The sequence below is a fragment of the Rattus norvegicus genome, chromosome 4 (genome assembly GCF_036323735.1).
Source record: "Rattus norvegicus strain BN/NHsdMcwi chromosome 4, GRCr8, whole genome shotgun sequence".
NCBI classification, from domain to species: Eukaryota; Metazoa; Chordata; class Mammalia; order Rodentia; family Muridae; genus Rattus; species Rattus norvegicus.
In genome coordinates this window covers 135374724-135393113 of record NC_086022.1, presented here as the reverse complement: position 1 = coordinate 135393113, position 18390 = coordinate 135374724, and the positions used below count along the sequence as shown (strand labels likewise).

Sequence of the window (18390 nt, the reverse complement as noted above, 5' to 3'; positions counted from 1 at the left end):
ATTTTGTTGTTTTTCTGTAGCCAGCAAGCCATTTTCCCTCTTCCATCAGAGTCAAAATATTATTGTAGCCTAAGATAGATATGTCCATGGCTACACCAAATCCACCGGCAAGCACCCCCAAATCCAGATCACTCCTTTGTGTACTGGCACTGATCTGATTCTGTCTGATCTTCACAGCGTCCTTTCTGTCTGACACACGAGTGCGAGGTCTCTACTGCACAGTAAAGCCACTTCCCAATGAGCAACTAGATTGTTTATCTTACAATCTGCTGTTTATAGAGCTCTGTGAGGTGAGAGGCTTCAGTGTCTGTGAAATTCAATAGAGAGAAAGCCGATGACCTCATATAGAACCCAAAGCGATTACAAGGGGTGGAGTCACCTGGCGTCAGCGAGCTGTGTGTTCTTTTGAGAGCTGGGAGGAAGCTATGTTTTGACACAGTGAGCATGGTGCTAGACAAGGCGGGAAAGACAGGTAGCTGGTAACTCAGTCTGGTCTCTAAAGACAATTTAGCTTCAGCATTTTTTATCCCACTTATTTATTCTCTTTAGTGACCCCCTTTGGAGTATCTTTGTGCCATGTCCTAAGTGTCAGGCTTTGGCCTCAGTTGGATTAGTCAGTGTGCTGTCTTTCCATACCGCGCCTTCTCTAGTGTTTGTGGTCTGCCGTTTAGAGTTGTATTAGGGAACTGATAGACTGGTTTGAGTATTTGCATCCCCAAGATTTCCCTCTCCATCCCACTCACACATCCATCCACACATCCACTCCCAACAACACAAATATTGACTGTACCAATCATTCATTAGCAGTAAAAAATTGGAGAGCAATTATTTTTTTTTACTGCGCTTGCCCTGAAAGACACCATTAATTACTTTATTGCCTGTGGAGCTGAGCCAGTTTCGGTGTCTCGGAAGCCTGCTCCCCACCTCAAGAGGTATTTGCAGCTTGGAGGAACACACTATAAGGGTATCACCTGGCAAGCAGGGAGCCTACACTGCCTTCTGAGGTGAAATGCCCCTGCAGTGGTGGTAGCACCCTCCTGACAGACGGAGAGTTCACAGGTCTGGACCAGCAGTGACAACGGTAGGTCCCCTGAGGGCTCCACTCTGAGTGGAGGTGGGCATGTGTGACATTTGGACTGTAACAGCTTCTTTATTTTATTATTATTTTTTTGTTTCTGTTTTTTGTTTTTTATAAAAGTATAAGAAATCCTTGAAACCCCAGAGATGACTGACTGCCAGGGGGTGGGAGAGGGGCTTCTGATCCTTGGTATTGATGGTCTCCTCCAAGAGAGCAAAAAGAATTGAGACACTTGCCAATCCTTCCTGAGCAACCTGTCACAGTTGAGCTTTTGCAGGTAGGCGTGACCCAGAGCAGCCATGATGGTATTGGTGGATGGTTTTCCTCCTTATCCTGGACTAGGTAATAGAAATAAAAACAAACCTAAAGGAATTTGCTCTTGGAGTTAAACCTGCCTGACCATGTTTGCCTGCTCAATCTGTATTTCAACTGGGTTTCTCTTACACACACAAAGGTTTGCATTATTGTGTATATGCCATCTTCCATCGATGAAAATGACTGGGGTGGATTACTATTTCTTATTACCTACCAGGGTCCTGGGGCACTGTAGACTGCATTTACACTATTAGCCTTATAGCATATTTGTTTAACCCAAAATAATTTTAAGAACTATTTCCTAAAAGCAAATGCAGTAGATTGGGCTGACTTGTTTTCTTCTTTGTCAAGTCTTTAATAAATAAAGAGTAAAGTCAGGAAAGGAAAAGTCCTCCTAAGGTTCCTGGTTTTGTCACTGTCCACCATGTTCCCTCAGCAGCTATAGGCACCTTATACACTGGCTCAAACATCTTTTGCATGTCAATAGAAGTCTGTATTATAGTATCCCTTTGGAGCTCAAGTTATAAGAACAAAAAGTGGAGGTTACTACTAGTGACAGCTCAACTAAATGATCAATTCCGGCTTGTTTTGGTTAAATTATATATTCAATTACCTTTGTTTGAAATTAAAAGCTTGGCTATATTACCACATAAATTTACAGGTGCTGTCCACTTATTTAACAATAATGTACCAAGTGTGATTAACAAGGTGGCTGCCAGAGGAAAGAAGCAAAATAATTATTTTTTCAATATACAAGTCCACATCATAACTCACAAATCAATATGGATCCATGGGGATTTGTTCTTGCCGTGGAGCAGGGACCTCAGGGTGGTCTCTGTTCATTTCTCTATGAATGTAAAACCCGGACACTTGCGCTTACCAGGCAGGTCTTTCTTTCTCTCTCTTTTTTAAAGACTGATGTTTAACTACAACCACTGGGACCTAAATCAGAGCATCCAGTGCCTAAGTATGAATATTAATCAGACGCCAGGCCATAGAGTGTCTCGCCGAGTTTGACAGTTTAAAGGATCAGTTAGTTAATTAGAAGATGACATGGCACACAGGTCCCCAGGCTCTGTCCTGCCTTCTGTCTTCTCTTTTCATTTTCCTTTTTGACAAGTTGGATTACATCATTACCCGGAGTTTCACTTGTTAGCCCCACCACAAAATGAGAAGATTCTCAGCTTTAATTATCTGTGATCTCCTCCCCTACCTCTGCAAAGACCAGGCTTAAAATGAGACTCAAAGAAGCATAGAAGAATCAGAAGTTCAAAGGCCCATAGAAATCAGCCCTGCTCATCCAGCTGCACCGCTTCGCAAGATGAATGCGAAGGTCTCTTCTAGCCCTGGAAACTGGGTAGTGGTAGCCATGGTGATGGCTGTTCACTGTGACGGTACAGCCGGTGTAGATGTGTCCTGTCTGGTGTCCCCATGGCTTCTCCGGCTTGAGTTGACAAGCCCTGGGAATGCCTTCCCAGGGTGGCCACCAATTATATTGTCTCGTCCATCACTATACCCACGAACTTCACTCCAAAATTTGAATAATTCTGCCCTAATTATTTCGGGCCATGATTTTTCCCTCTTGGGAATCTTTTTATATCAAGTGTACCCGTGGTTCCTACAGAAGCTAAGTTTCCCCAAGGGAAAATAAGATTTAGATTGGCATTTAGTATTTTGAGTGACACGTTCTCTGATAAACCAAGTGGAATTAACTCTTTTGTCTTGTCTGTCCATTCTGTTGTTCCTGCGTCTGTCATGGCTCATTGAAAGTCCTGTTTAGACAGTTTTGCTTCTGTGCCTGTGGACTTGCTAAGACCCTAAGATTCTTGACGGAAAGAACTGTATATTATGTGTGTCACCCCCAATAGATGTGGAAAAAAATCAAGAGTATGAAAAGATAAGAAAGAGGGAAATCTAAAAATCTGCAAGACACTCTACTGAGTAATCGAATATGAGTAGTTCTTCACAGTCCTGTGTGGCTAAATGAAATGTTGGTTAAGGAAGAGACAGCCTATGCTGGAGCCTGATTTGCAATGGAACATCCTCATTCCAAATCCCAGGGGCCCAGCCTTGCTAGACCTTGCTTGTTGGTTGATAAGAGGCATCTTCAGATGGCACCAGACAGTCCCAATTGCTATATTCTCCAGGAGAGCTCACAGAAAGGATAAAGAAGGGAGAAAGTTGACATGTGTGCTAGATATTACACTGTGGTGTAGAAAGGTAGTTATTTCTGAGATATACCCCATTATTTAGAAGAAAGAAGAGAGCCGGTGCACGTAGCCAGAAGGGCCTATGGTAATCTACTAAGACCTAATGAAATACATACTGTTGGGAGGATGGGGGTGGTAAAGGTCTACATTAGAGGAGAACTAGTACTGGTGCTTAGATGAAGGGGGCTAGGGACACATCTCAGTGCTGTCATGAAGTAACCAGGCGACCTCATAGGACCCTAAATGTCCTGGACAGCAACTTAATAATCATGTAAGTGAGTGAAAGTAAAGGCTGTCGGATGTAGGCTATGGAGAAGTGTGAGGGGAAGGCTGGAGGAAGAGGTGGGGCCATAGCAGGTGTGAATCTGAAAGATACCTAGGGAACAGCTTTGGGCTGAAGGAAAGGGACAAACAAGAGGCATAGCCAACAGTCCTATCAGGATGGATGGTGGCCCAGGAGTGCATGCCTGTTAGTGTGGAAAGCCTAAGGTCTCGGGCATAACTGGGAGGGTGCCTGTGTGTCTGAATGTCATGGTAAACAGGAACCACTTGGAGGCATCTAGAGTCATGTAGGAGAAGCAATCCATGGGCATGTCTGTGAGGGACTTTGTAGAGTGTGTTCACTGAGGTTGGAAAGCCCTCCCTAAGGGCCTTCCTTAGGGCACTGTCATGTGGGCTGTGGTCCTGGAGTGAATGAAAAGGAAAAATCAGGCTGAGTATCAGCTTCTATCTCTGTCTGTTTCCTGGCTAGCTGCCTCAGGCTCCTGCAGTCAGGGAGGGCTGTAGCCTCAACTACAAAAAAGGGCCTCTGTTCCTTACATTCTATCAGGTGTTTTGCAATGCAAAGCAGAACTAATATGCTAGGTGACCAGCACTGGGGGTAGGGGGAGACAGTGTAAGAAAAATGGAATTAAAAGGGACTGCGTAAAGCCTGCCGCATTTCAGGGGGTTGGCATGGAGCAGGAACACGGAGCCTGTGCCAATCAGAATCAGTCAAGAATCCTGCCAAAGTGCTGTCACCACGTAGCTGGCAGGGGTAGGGAAGAAATGCTGGGAGACAGTGGGTCATGGGGCTCTTCTAGGTGGGGGATACTTCAAGCACAGACATGGAGAACACACAGTCCTACAGTATGACTCAGTATGTGACTGGAGAGGCTCTGAAGCTCCTCCTTCTGTGATCCTCCCCACCTCTCCATCAGATGGGGAGTTTCTCTTGTCCAGAAGCATTCCATTCCTCCATCCACTTGCGCTTCCCTGGGTCATGGTTCTTTTCTAAGCCCACATGGCCAGATCCACAGACAATGGGTGAGAGTCTAGGAAGAGGGTGTTTAATTAGTTATTTATGCCCTTTTCAAAATTCTTACCTTAGGTTGAGTATGCCTTTGGAGTTGTTTCGTTTGGTCTTACAAGAAAGGTACTAACAACTGAAGCCTTGTATGACGCTTATGAGACAGTGTGCTCGTAGCTACTCCCTCATCTCCAGCGTGTTCCTCCTTGGGTGTACCACTCCATGGTATCCAAATGATAGTGTCTTACTAGTCTAGAGCACACAAGGCATGGGTAAGAATTAGTTAATGAGGTGGGTAGCCGGGGCCACGATATGCCTTGCCCGAGCAAAATCTTTGAAGAAGTACTCAATATCCATACATACCTGTGAAATCCAATCCATTTCCTGTAATAAACAAGGCTGGCTCACCCCAAGGGAGGCCATAGCAAGTTAGTCAGAATTCATTGTCCTCATGGGTCTCCCGTGCTGGGAAAGAGAGATGGAGAAACACGGTCTTACCACTCATCCCTTCCTTCTGAAAACTAAATTGTGGTTTTAGAGCACCCACTCATCGGCTTTCTAGTTGATATTGGCCAGTATACTGCTGCCTGTGGCTACAGGCTGCTTACCTGAAAGATGTCAGCGTCAAGGCCTCCTACCATTTGGACGCACTATAATGGCTTTCACACCTTTGTATCTCTCTGATATTACTGTTTCGCTTCAGCAAGCCCACTAATATCAAATGTATCTTACCAGAGACTGTTCTAAATCACTTCCATTTTCCCTGCCTCTGGGCTCTGGTCATAAGACCAGAATCCTAAGCGAGTGTGTTACCTGTGATCTAGTGTTCAACTTCTCCCCGTTTTTAGTGTAGAAAACTTTTATTGGCATTTAGACACACATATATCTGGTTTTGTTTTGGTTTTGTTTTTTTTAAGATCGAGGATGTCACTGGTTCTTACCCAGCTCACAAATACAGTAAATTGTTATATTTTCCCAGAGTGTTAAAAAAAAAAATTAGTACTGCCCGTTTGTTGGCAGAATCTCCCTCTCAAAACAAATCATTGGTCTTTATGGCGTTTACTAACTTACTCTGTGAAGTGTCATTTTTATATAGAAAGTAAATCCAGGGTAGAAGCTTTGTAAGTAATTTCAGACTTGATGGCACTTGAACCTCATAGGTAGAAGTGAATTATGAAGCCTCAGTTGGCAGTTTTTCTCCCCAAAGTAAGTGTCTTTAGTGCTTCTTCTTTATCTTCTGAGTAGAGCTGCTTTAAACTCCTGAACCAGCTTCTATTTAATGCCCAAGTCACCCAGCTAATGCACAACACCCCACCCCCCGCCACAGTTACCCAGCCTCTTCAAACCTCACAGCCAAGCGTCCCATGACTCAATTCCAAGCTCATATAAGTCTGCTATGAGGACCAGTTCTGAATTCCAGAACCTAGCCGAAAGGGAAAGCTGTCAAAATATCCACTGGAGCTCTAAGAGGTTCTGTCTGAGAGCCACCGAAGAAACCACAGCCGTTTGCTCGTTGGATGCCCAGCTCAAAATTCGTGTTTCAGCTCGCTCTGCCTACAACCTAGTGCCATTTCCCTGTTCTGTATATGTGATCATTTGTGTTCCTGTATACATGCGTGTATGTTCATGTGCCTGTATATGGCTACATATGGATGTGATATGAGAAAGCAACCTTGAGTATCATTCCTCAACACACAAACCATACTGGGAGGGTGGGGGTGAGACTGAGTCGCTCGTTGACTTGGATCTTGCTGGTTTGGCTAAGATAGCAGCTATCCAGTGAGTCTCAGAATCTACCTGGCTTTGCCTCCCCAGCACAGGATTATGCTAACTTGCCACCATGCCCAGCTTTTTTGACAGGGTCCTAGGGGGTCATTGTCAGGCTCACAGCAAGCTGCTTTTCTTGGCTGAGCCACCACTGCAGCCCTACCCTTTCACTCCGTCCAACCTTCCCCCTTCACTCTTACATCAACAGTCACAATCTCTTCCTCACGCATCACTGTCTCATCCTCCATCTACCTTCAAGTACACAGTTCTTGAGGACTTTGCCTACGCCACATGCCTGGAGGTTCCAGGACCATCTCTGCTTAGCAAGTTTTCCCTTGTACGAGGTCAATGGAGAACTTAAAGTTCTCCTCCTAGATGGTTAAGGCTGGCCCTGGACATCATTCTGTCCCAAGCCCTTCGCTTCACCTTTGTCTATTTGAATTAAATGGTTGGGAAGACAGAAGGCTGTGCCTCACAAAGGTGGCAGAGTGCAGACACCTGCAGATACTGCGGAGCAGCAGACCAGTTTCGGTGAGGAAGCTGGGACTGGCTTTAATATGCATGTGGGAGCTGAAGGATGGAGTTCAGGCTACAGCATGCAAAGCCAAGGGAAGATATGCCAGTTCACAAATGGATGGTAAAGTGGAAGATTCCAGACATCTTTCAGAAAACAAACTGGTTCTGGAAGCCAAACATACGGAACTGGTAAGACAGTGTGGGGAAAGTCAGAGTGAGGCTGGAATTCAGTACAGTGGGAAACTCCTTCTACCTGAGAAACACAGCAAGCTGTCAGTTCTATATGCTATAGGGTGAGTCTTCGTATCTTTAAATTCACACAGTTGCTATATAGTAATTTTCACACATTGCAAGTGATCATTTTTCTCACATTGTGGGGATTAGGTTTCATTTCGAAGGCGTAAGTAAAATCAAGCGAGCAAATTTAAAGAAAGCAATTTCATAAATAGTGCATGGGGCAAATGAATGATGAACCACCAAAGCAGTTCCCTGTAGCTGGAAATCATGAAGGAGACATGGGAAGACCTCACACGGTGAGACACTCTAGACATGTCACCTATGGACACCTATGACCAGTGGACAGCGTAGAACGACGGGGAAGGCATCAGTCATCTGAGCCAAAGCAGCTGATGTCCTGTGGAAGCATTAGGACAGGGATTGTGTGTACCGTGTCAATCCCTAAACAGTGGTGTCTGCTTCATGGTAGCTGATGAGTAAGGGTGGTGGGTGAATGGGTGGAAGAGGAAACAAGGCTTCAGTTTCCATCCGTGAATAGACACTGTTGCCACTCACTCTCTGCAGCCCTGGGCTATGACAGAACCAGACTGGGAGCAGTGACGTTCTCACACTCCCCCTCGAAGGAGCTCCCAGAAGACACAGCCTCCCTCCAGTGGGGCTGCCTGCCACCTGGAGCCCCAGACAGAGATCTTATGTTTATATCATAATAGACAGCCAACCTTGCATAAACCTGGCTCCTTGGTGCTCTGGAGCTTACAGGATCTATGAGCAGCTGAGCAGTCAGAACCAGCCACCCCATTTCCAGAGAATGGCTTTGCCCTGCCCCTGCTCAGTTTTGTCACACGGGAATGCAAGGTCCTGTGTACCAGAACATAGGAACTCAGTGAGAGATTTTTTTTAACCTGTATTTTAGATTGCAACTATTGGTGTCTAAATGGTAATTCTGATCTTCAGAATTACCACTTAATTAAAATTTGCTTGAAGATGATGCAGACAGTGGTCCAACGTCTAGCTGGAAACCCCTAACAAAATTTGTAAGATAATGAGATGAGGTCATATCTGCTCTCCCCTTAGCCCCTCCCCATGGTTTTGCAGATTGTTGTTGTCCTCTGACCATTCCTTACAAGCTTGTAACTCTGTGAATCTCCAGGACACACCAGTAGTGTTTTCAAGGGTCCCCAAAGTCTCTCCCTTTCCCCTCTCTTGTGCTCTTATCACCCTGTCACTTGCTGTACTGGCTAGTTTGTGTGTCAACTTGACACAAGCTGGAGTTATCACAGAAAAGGAGCCTCAGTTGTGGAAATGCCTTCCTTCATGAGACCCAGCTGTAGGGCATTTTCTCAACTAGTGATCAAAGGGGGAGGATTCAGCCCATTGTGGGTGGTGTGGTCCCTGGGCTGGTGGTCTTAGGTTCTATAAGAAAGCAAGCTGAGCAAGCCAGGGGAAGCAAGCCAGTAAAGTAACATCCCTCCATGGCCTCTGCATCAGCTCCTGCTTCCTGACCTGCTTGAGTTCCAGTCCTGACTCCCTTTAGTGATGAACAGCAATATGGAAGTGTAAGCTGAATAAACCTTTTCCTCCCCAACTTGCTTCTTGGTCGTGATGTTTGTGCAAGAATAGAAACCCGGACTAAGACACTTGCCTTTCTCTCTCCTCAGAGCCTGCCCTCTACATTCATAATAAGTGTGGCTTAAGTTCTCTAGAACCTAGGGCATTGCACCCCTGCCTGGATTCCTACCACTCTTATCTAGACCTCTACTTTCCATCTCTCCTCTGTCCCCATGATTCACTTGTCTCTTCTTCTCACCCCTGGACTTTCTTGCTACCCAGTGGAAGCTTGTGTTCAAGGACTAGAGAACATCCATAGGATTCCCTCAGATTCTGTGAGTGCTGGCAAGGTGGGCTGGGAGCCTAGGCAGGGTCACGGAGCCTCTCTCTCACCTCTACACATCATGCAGAAGGAAGCCTGTTACACATCTAGCACATTACCTAAGCCCAGAGATCAGAGGCAGATCTGACAGAGACTTCTTATCCCTCCATACTTAGAAGAGACTCCTGTGGGCCCAGCGGGGGGAAGGGGAATTGTCCAGACATATGATACTGGCCAGCCATGCAGGGTCCTGCTGGCACGGTCACCCTTCACAGAACACATGTGTTATTCTAGGATCCTTTTGTGAGGACATTGTGTTTCTTGGGCTGTTTTCTTTACCTGACCCAGCCCTTTCCCAACAAGAAGCTAGTCTGTAAAGCCTGCTGCATACGTCAGCATTCCTAATGGACAGGCAAGGTCTTACCTGCCTTAGGGTGATGTCAAACTCTGATCTCAGTGCTGCCAGGTGCATGCTGAGTGTTATTGGGCACATTGCTCTGACTCCCTCAGCCACAGTTCCTATTTGGGTTGAACAGGAATGACTGGGTGGAGTAGTGAGGGTCACTGGCTCATCCTCCCATTAGCATCAAAGAACTATTATAAGCTCAGATGTCCTTGTTAGCCAGTGAAGATCCACAAGCCATATCAGTGTATAGCCCATCTTGGTAGGGCCTGCAAACAATAGGTGCATTTTGTGTTTAAGGGGTTGTTATGAATATACAAGATAGTGCGATAGTCTTGATTTTGCTTCTTATCCCATAAAACATATTTTCTTTTTAGCCTTCCTCCTATGGGAAAAGTTGACGACCCCTAACTAGAGTGTACTAAAGGGCTTTTCTATCCTTCAACATGGTCATTTTTGTAATTTTTTTCCTTTATTTATTGGCCACTTCCAAAATATGTTCTAAGAAATCTAACAAGTGTTTGCCCTTTGATGAGACTTCCTTTGCAGTTCTGGAGCAGGTGGTCACCCCTCCATAAGGTAGAGAAGCCCTGTTTCCAGGATGCTATGAGCTCAACACATCTTCTGCAAGCTGTTCCTTAGACTGGATTGAGTCATCTCAACATACTCCCCTGCCCTATCCAGAGGCCCACACCACAGCCCACACGGTGACCTTGTAGGAACTCAGACTTGTTCTTCCCACATGCTTTGTGAGGTCTTCAGGGGCTGTGGATCATGAGACGAATTTAGGGGAGTGAATCCATTCTTAGGAATTCCCAAGTCCAGCTCGGGGGAAAATGGAGACACTCATCTGTCACCCATGACAGAAAGAAGTCCAGGAACCTTCACAATGTGCTGTGGCAGTCCAAAGACAAGACATGTAACAGGGGTGGCCTTATAGATCAAGGATATTAGACAACCTGCTCTTCTGTTGAAGCTAAGAGCAGTTAGAGGTCTTTTCTGCCACACTCACAGCATAGCAGGTGCCTTTCCCCTGTTGCTGGCCTTTATCGCTTTTTCTTGTCCTCTTTGTGTTCTGCTAAGCAGGTCTTGGAGACAGATGCTCATCTGCCTGTATGACATTTGAAGGTGGCTGCGGTACAAACTCAGCAGTCTGCTTGCCTTTTCCTCCGTGCAGGGCACAGCATCTCCAGGAGCTTCAAGTGCGAACAGGAAACTGTCAGTCTCCAACAGCCAGAGTATTCTATGAGATTCCTAAATGCCCTTGAGACAGCGGACTCTCAATTTATTGAGGAAAAAAAATTCTTTTCATTGTTTAAAATGAGACGTGGGATCCTGAGCTGATGTTCTGAACATAGCAAACTTCTCAGAAACAAAATCATACTGAGATGCTGTTACATATGTCTTTAAGTCATCTCTTTTGTGTTGGTTGATATTTTTGAACATATATTGTCTTTCCATTCTTGTTTTTCAAACAACTTTCTGACTATCAAGCCCAGGGACCATTCTCTGATTCAGATAAGCTATCAGAAAGTTGCCTTGTCTTACTGACGGTTAACTAGAAGTCATTGAACCATTTCCTCAGACTGTGACTGAATCCCTGGCCAAAACTTGTGTACAGGGTTCCTGAGACTAATCCTCCTACCCAAGGCAGAAAAGACATCTTTCCCAAGCTCTAGGCCTTAATTTCTTTTTCTTTTTTTTTCCCATTAGCAAGTGAATTTATTTTTTGAAGTTTATTTATTTTTTAAATTTTCTTTTTCTTAGATATTTTATGTGTTTATATTTCAAATGTTATCTCCTTTCCCTCCTTCCCCCTCCCCCTGTTTCTATGAGGATGTTCCCACTCCTACCCACCCACTCCCACCTCAATGCCCTGTCATTCCCCTACATTGGGGAAATGCGCCTCTACAGCACCAAGAGCTTTTCTTCCTATTGATGCTGGACAATGTTATATATGGAGCCATGGGTCCCTCCATGTGTACTCATTGGTTGGTGGTTTAGTCCTTGGGAGTTCTGGTGGGATCTGGTTGGTTGATACTGTTGTTCTTCCTATGATGTTACAAACCCCTTCAGCTCCTTCAGTCTTTTCTCTAACCCCTCCATTGTGATCCCTTGTTCAGTTCAGTGGTTAGCTGCAAGCATCCTCATCTGTATCAGTAGGGTGCTAGTAGAGCCTCTCAGGGGACACCCATATTTGACTCCTGTCTACAAGCACTTCTTGGCATCAGCAATAGTGTGTGGGTTTGGTGGCTGCATATGGGATGAGTCCCCAGGTGGAGCAGACTCTGGATGACCTTTTCTTCAGTCCCACTCTACTCTTTGTCCCTGTATTTCCTCCCATGAGTATTTTATTTTCCTTTCTAGAAGGATTGAAGCATCCACATTTTTTGTTCTTCCTTCTTCTTGAGCTTCATATGATCTGTAAATTTTTTCTTAGGTATTCCAAGCTTTGGGGCTAATATCCACTTATCAGTTAGTATATTACCATGTGTGCTTTTTGTGACTAGAAGCCTTCACTTTCTTGTGGAATCAATCCCTTTGTCTATGTTGAATATTTGGTTTTTGGTTCAATATTCCACTAAGTCAGAAAAGCTACCCCACAGAATTCAGACCCTTGTTCTGTATCTGATACTGTATTCATTTATTGCGTCTGTAGTGAGCACCCTCACAGGGGAGAGTTGGGCAGATGGATCTGAGTAAGACATGGGATCTGGTCCTGGAAGAGTTCCAAGCTAGGAGTGGGAGATAGAGACACAGGCTAGCCTTTCTTTGGAGTTCTACAGAAGGCTTGCCATTGCCTGTAGAATAGTGCTGTGACAAGGGAGGTGAGGTCAGGGGACATACTAAGAGACATGAAGTTGGGTGCTCCAGATGGAGAGTGCATCATCTTACTCAGTTAAACCCTGCCAGACACCAGTATTGCAGGCCCCCAGCAGAGAAGAAAAAGGGACGGATAGAAGGGCTTGGCGCCTTGCTGGAAAACTTGCACCTTGTGCTATGGGTGAACTTGTTAGATGCATGTTCGTGTGTGTGTGTGTGTGTGTGTGTGTGTGTGTGTGTGTGTGTGTGTGTGTGTGCGTGTGTGCGTAATGAATACTCTGACCATGATGGATAATAAGATCTGAGAGAAGAAGCAAATTGGAATGATGAGAAAGACAAGTTAGTAAGTGTGATCTGAAAGGAAGTGGAAAACATTCTGGGGAAGGGCCAAGGCGACACTAGCTAGGACCAAGCCAACTAGCTAAAGGTTTGCGGGAGAACATTTCTGTCATCCCACATCCATTTATATCATCATCCAGGAAGTCCATAAGGAAGCTTTTGTGCATCGTCTGAGGACACCTGCATTTTTTTTATACAGCAGAGACTATGGGAAGATCCTATTTCAGGTATTAGACAGGGTAACCCAGTTGGCTTGCAGAAAACAGTATGTCCCCTTTAGAAAGCTTACTCAGCAGTCACACTCAAGTGAGCTCGCATCCACACCTGCTGAACTAGAGTAGCACTCGCATCTTAGTTCAGGTTATTATGGCTATGAGAAAACACCAGAACCAAAAGCAACCTGTGGAGGAAAGGGTTGGCCTCGTCCCACAGCTTGGAATCCATCATTCAGGGAAGTCAGGCAGGAACTGAAGGCAGGAAACTTTGAGTCAAGGAACTGGGTCAGAGGCCATAGAAGAGTGCTGCTGAAGCCTTGCTCTGCCTGCTTTCTTAGCTCCCGGGGCCACCAGCCCAGGGGTGACACCTGCCCACAGTGGACTGGGCCCTCTCACATCAATTAAGAAAATGCACCACAGGCTTAGCACAGGCCAATTGAAGTCTTCCCAGATAACTCTGGCTTGTGTCAAATTGACAAAAGAATGAGACAGCAGAATCCCCAGTGATCTCTAGATTTTTGAAGACCAGTTACTAAAGACATGCCCCGGGCCCCTTCAGCGCTTTCAAATGGGCTCCTCAGTCTCACTGAGCGATCTTTGCTGACTCTTTCTTGCACTTTTTAAAAAAAAAAATTCCACAAGGCAGAAAGAGGCAGGTGTGGGTCGGTACAGGGTAAGCTGAGAAAATTGTCCTGTGCTCTGATGAGCTTGTTAGGGTTTTCAGACAATGCAGTTACTAACGGAAGAAGACGTTAAGTATCTTCACCAATGTGTGCCTTTGTGTAGCATGCAGTTCTTTCCCTTTTCCCTTGCAGTGTGTGTCCTCACACTGCCACCCGAGTCAGTGTGGCTCAATGCTTTAGCGTGTTCCATTACACAAGCGAGTCCCTCTCAGAATAGACCATAGTGCATACAGGCTCAGTTATCAAGACTTTGGAAATGAGACTGCATTGTACATGTGCTAGGCAATTGTCCCAAATAGAGGGCACTTGGTGCAGATGTTGACTTGGTTAGTCTTGGTTTAGGCACTGTGGGTACATGAGAGGTTCTCGGTGTTAATTCTGGGTGATGTTTTAAGGCCAAGAATGGGTGTAGAGCTCAGTCTGGTGTATTCTGTCTCCCTCACTATCAGCAAGGAGGTGTGTGATACCCAACCGATTGAAATGTTCTTCTGAGACAGGGTTTTTCAGAGGAAGGCCTGGGCACCCACAGGCCTAGATGCTTGTTTCTCAGCATCTACAGGGTCAAACACATTCGCCTCAGACTCCGAGTATGTTTCTCTCTCTGCCTGGCATTCTATCAGTGGTAGACAGTCCAACGGCATTTCCTAGTAGCTGCATGATGCTTGTCACAGACATGGGGTACAGCAGCAACGGAGACAATCTAATCTGCTATCTCCTGTGATGCTAGACACCAGAGAATTTTGGTAAAATGTAAAACGCTGCCCCGCCCCTCTAAAACTCCAGTCATTGCTTTCTATTATGTTCTTTATGTTAATTATGCTGTGGGTTTGTTACGTGTGTGTGTGTGTGTGTGTGTGTGTGTGTGTGTGTGTGTGTGAGAGAGAGAGAGAGAGAGAGACAGAGAGAGAGACAGAGACAGAGAGAGACAGAGAGAGACAGAAAGAGACATTGACAGAGAGAGACAGAGAGACAGACAGAGAGAGAGTCTGCCCACCTTCTACCCTGTTTGAAACTGTTGTTTGCCGCTGTGTACACCAGGTTAGGTGACCATGAACTAAGTCTGAGATGTCTCCTGGTTTTGCCTCCCATCTCACCAGAAGATCTCAGGGGTTTAGATGTGTGTTTCCACACCCAGCTTCACATGAACTCTGGGGCTTCGACCTGGGTCCTCATGCTTGCATAGCAAGCCCTTTACTCACTGGGCTCTATCCCCCCAGCCAGTCACTGCTATTCTTAAATGAACTAATGAACAAATGACTTTTAAGTTTCTGGTTGCTTGCGTTCCGGTAAACATTGATAGTTACATCGATAATACCCTGATACTTTTGGACTTTTTTGTTTGAGGTTGTGTCTTGCTGTATATACCCCAGGATGGCCCATAATCTTGTGGCAGTCCTCCTGCCTCAGGGCGAGGATGACAAGTGTGCACCTACAACTTGCTTCGGCATTTTTTAAGCTTATAAAATGCTCCCAGATCCACAGTGTTTAACGGGCGCTGTGCTGAAACCCAGTGGAGTGTCTACTACAACTCTCTCAGCTTGAGATTATAACTTGAAAGATACATAATATATATATTCTCTAACAACTCAACTTCTGTTCACTTCAACTTTTATTTGTGGTTGTTTGAAAGTAAGTAAACAAAGAAAGACTGTGAAGCCAAGGGTCCTTGTAACTTTAAAAGGAGGGAGTCAGCCATGACAGCCTTACCTTCCAGGGACACCTGGCACTGTGCTTTCTGTTCCATAATGGTGCTCACAGCTTGCATTCACGGCTTTGTGGAGCTGGCAGGTGGCTCTCCTATTCATCCAGCTAGCCAACCTGTGTTTCCCCAGGTTAGAGGTGGTGAGAGTACCCCCCCCCCCCCCCCGGGAGCTTAAGCCTCCTGCAGGGAAACAGTAAACCATCTGTAAGCAGGATCATCGCTGATTCTGAAGTTATCCCAGGAACTGGGAGATGGCTCCTGGGTGAAGTACTTCCCAGGCAAGTATGAGGACCTGGGTTTGGATTGAGCACCCATGTAATAGCTAGATGTGGCTATGTCTTGCTGAAACCCTCAGTGCATGGAGTAGGTACAGGTACGGGTGACACAAAGACAGGAGGGTCACTGGGCTTGCGAGGCAGCACAGTCAAAACTGCAAGCTCCAGGTGCAGTGAGAGAGGCCCTGTCTTATAAGATATGACGTTATAGAGGAGGGCACGGGATGTCACCTCTGGCTTCTGCATGTGGGCCTGCGTGCACATGTGCACACACATGGCGGTGGCGGGAGGGATATATAGTCTTTAAGGGAAGGAATATGGTAATACGACACATTGATAAACACAGTGGGAAGTCGATGCCCCGTAGAGGCTGCCTGCAGGTATATAGCACCGGCTTTCCTCACAAAGGTTGCTATAGGCTGAGATGAGGAAAGGGTTAAAAGCCTTGAAAGAGAACTGTTCCTCAAAAGAAGGTGTGGGTGGTTTGGAGTGTGGTGAGATGCAGAGCTGGGAAGAGGAGAGTGCCAGCTAATTGACAGGCAAGGGCCAAATTTTGCCAGGCCTTCTGGATCCCTGGGGAAACATTTGTGTTTTTTTCCAAATGTGATTAGAAGTCTCCGGAGGGCTCTGAGGCCAGTGAGGTCGAGCAGACCAGACTTAGTGATGGACTGGATGTAAGGAAGTAGCATGGGCATGGATAAGTCCTACCTCCAGTTTGTGTCTGAGGGGCTACATATCTCCATAAGACATCTGGTTAGCATGCCCACCACTACAGATGAGGAGAACGAGGCTTCACAAGCTGTTAGATAGATAAGATCCTTCCCAGAATCCTCCACAGTGAACCATCAAGGCTCCAGCCCAGATCCACCCTCCGATCCAGTCTATGCCTGCCTCTTCTGGTACCAGCTGAGGCAGAAGCATCAGATAAGGACCCAAAATGGAAGTGACCATCCTCCCCTCCGACCATCAAAGCTGTGAGCTAGCCCAACCAAGAGGCAGCACCTCATTTTCTGTCTGAGAAATTGGCCCCTGCCCACCTGTTGGCCACCAGCCTAAGTAGGAGTTAATTGGGACAGGCTCACTCACATCTCAGGTGTGTCTCGGCTCCCAGAAAAAGGAGCCATTATTCTTGCACTCCCATGACACCTCTTGACAGGGGATGTGGGAGTCGTTCTCAGACAGTTCACCCTTTATTAAAGGAGGGGTTTGGTGATTGCTCTGGAAGCAGGTATGGGAACTTTCAGCCTTCAGTTTTTTGGGGGTGAGGAAGAAACACCTATGTGTTACATTCAGGCAGAGGGCAAGCAGGTGTTCCGCTGTTTGTTTGGGTGGGTGGTGTTGCTTTTAGGTAGTTTTTAAAAGCTGTGAAGCTTATGTAGCGGTTCAGTGGGACAGAGACTGAATGGAAAGCAAGAAACATTGTCTTCAGAAGAACCCCCTCCCTCTCCCTCCTTCCCCTTCCCCTTCCCTCCCTTCCCCTCCCCCCTCCCCAGTGCTGTCCATTATCACCTTCTGCCTTTACTGTTGCCTCTTCCTGCTTTCTTGACACACAATACTAGGCACAACTACCGAAGCCTGGGCAGCCCTGGGATGCCGGAGCATAAGTAGTACGAGCCAGTGACAACTGTCTCTGAAATGTCACCTCTGCATTATCTGGGGCATCTGCATATCTGAGGAGATGGCACAAGGCTGGCAGCCTCTATTCCTTCCAGGTCACTTTGACAAAGAAGTTTCTGCTGCCTTGAGGATTGGCAGGGTATGTTGGTAATAATATCCACTTGCTCCCCTGTAGGGCAGCGTCTCTCCTCACCAGCCCTAGCTACTTTACATACTCAGGGATCTAGCTTGCAATTTACATTTGTATATTTTATTCATAGGTGAAATTTTTTTCCCTACAACTTTGTACAGTGCTAAACAGTATCGGAATATTATTCAAAACATGTCCTTTCCATAAAATCTGTTTATGTGCCATCATTATCTGCAGCATTAAATACATTTTATATCATCAGAAATTTTATGATACATTTAAAAATGAATTTCTACTTAGCGGAAATGCATTAGGGATTATCCTAAGAGACCCTGCTGGAAAAAAAAAATACAGTCATGTTTATTTGTAACTGCCAGAAAATGGCTTGCAAAATTGTTAGTGTCTTTTTATTATTCCCTACCACTGGAGCACTTGCTTGTTAATTAGAGAAATTTCAACTGTCATAGTTGGCAATTATAGCTTCTGTATCATTGTCTGTTATGAATAGTCAATGAGAGCTGATTAATATGCATGAGCAGCAGTATATATAGCGTGTGCATTGGACCACAATCCAGCTGCCAGAGTCACTCGGAGGAGGGAGCAGAGTGTGTGTGTGTGTGTGTGTCCCTGCGTGTGCGCTCCCGCGCGTGCGTGCATGCTGCGAGGGAAGGAAAGGCAGCGTGGAGGAAGCAGAGAGTTGTTTTTGCAGCCTCGGAGAGCCATGCCCGCGTGAGGCTTTGTAGCTGCCTGACTCACCTGAGGCTCTCAGAGAGCCGGTCAATGCCTGCATGCTGAGGGAGTGGCTTCTCAGGCGCTGGAGGTCCTGAAGGCTTTCTTTGACATTCCTCCAAACATGGGATGCAGCTTGTGCAGCGCGCAGAAGCAAGAGGAGCAGTACAAATTACTCTATGAAGTTTGCCAG

The 18390-nt window shown here is 46.0% G+C and overlaps 1 protein-coding gene and 1 long non-coding RNA gene across 3 annotated transcripts in view; one reads left to right on the top strand and one right to left on the bottom strand.

The window, feature by feature from the left end:
* Positions 1-18390, top strand: part of Pdzrn3 (PDZ domain containing RING finger 3) — a 226213-nt gene that overhangs the window by 160181 nt on the left and 47642 nt on the right. Inside the window, exon 1 of one of the 2 annotated variants that reach the window (XM_017592642.3) lies at positions 18032-18390. The exons of the other annotated variant lie outside the window; for it this stretch is intronic. Coding sequence (XP_017448131.1) covers positions 18322-18390 — 69 coding nt within the window. The 5' untranslated portion in view covers positions 18032-18321. Of the gene's footprint in view, positions 1-18031 lie in introns of those variants that run through there. 2 annotated transcript variants of the gene reach the window in all.
* Positions 1-18390, bottom strand: part of LOC120102358 (uncharacterized) — a 44476-nt gene that overhangs the window by 9272 nt on the left and 16814 nt on the right. The window contains exons 2-3 of the long non-coding RNA XR_005503806.2: positions 5255-5356; positions 4968-5143 (exon numbers count right to left, since the gene is read on the bottom strand). This is a non-coding gene — a long non-coding RNA (uncharacterized LOC120102358). The remainder of the gene's footprint in view (positions 1-4967; positions 5144-5254; positions 5357-18390) is intronic.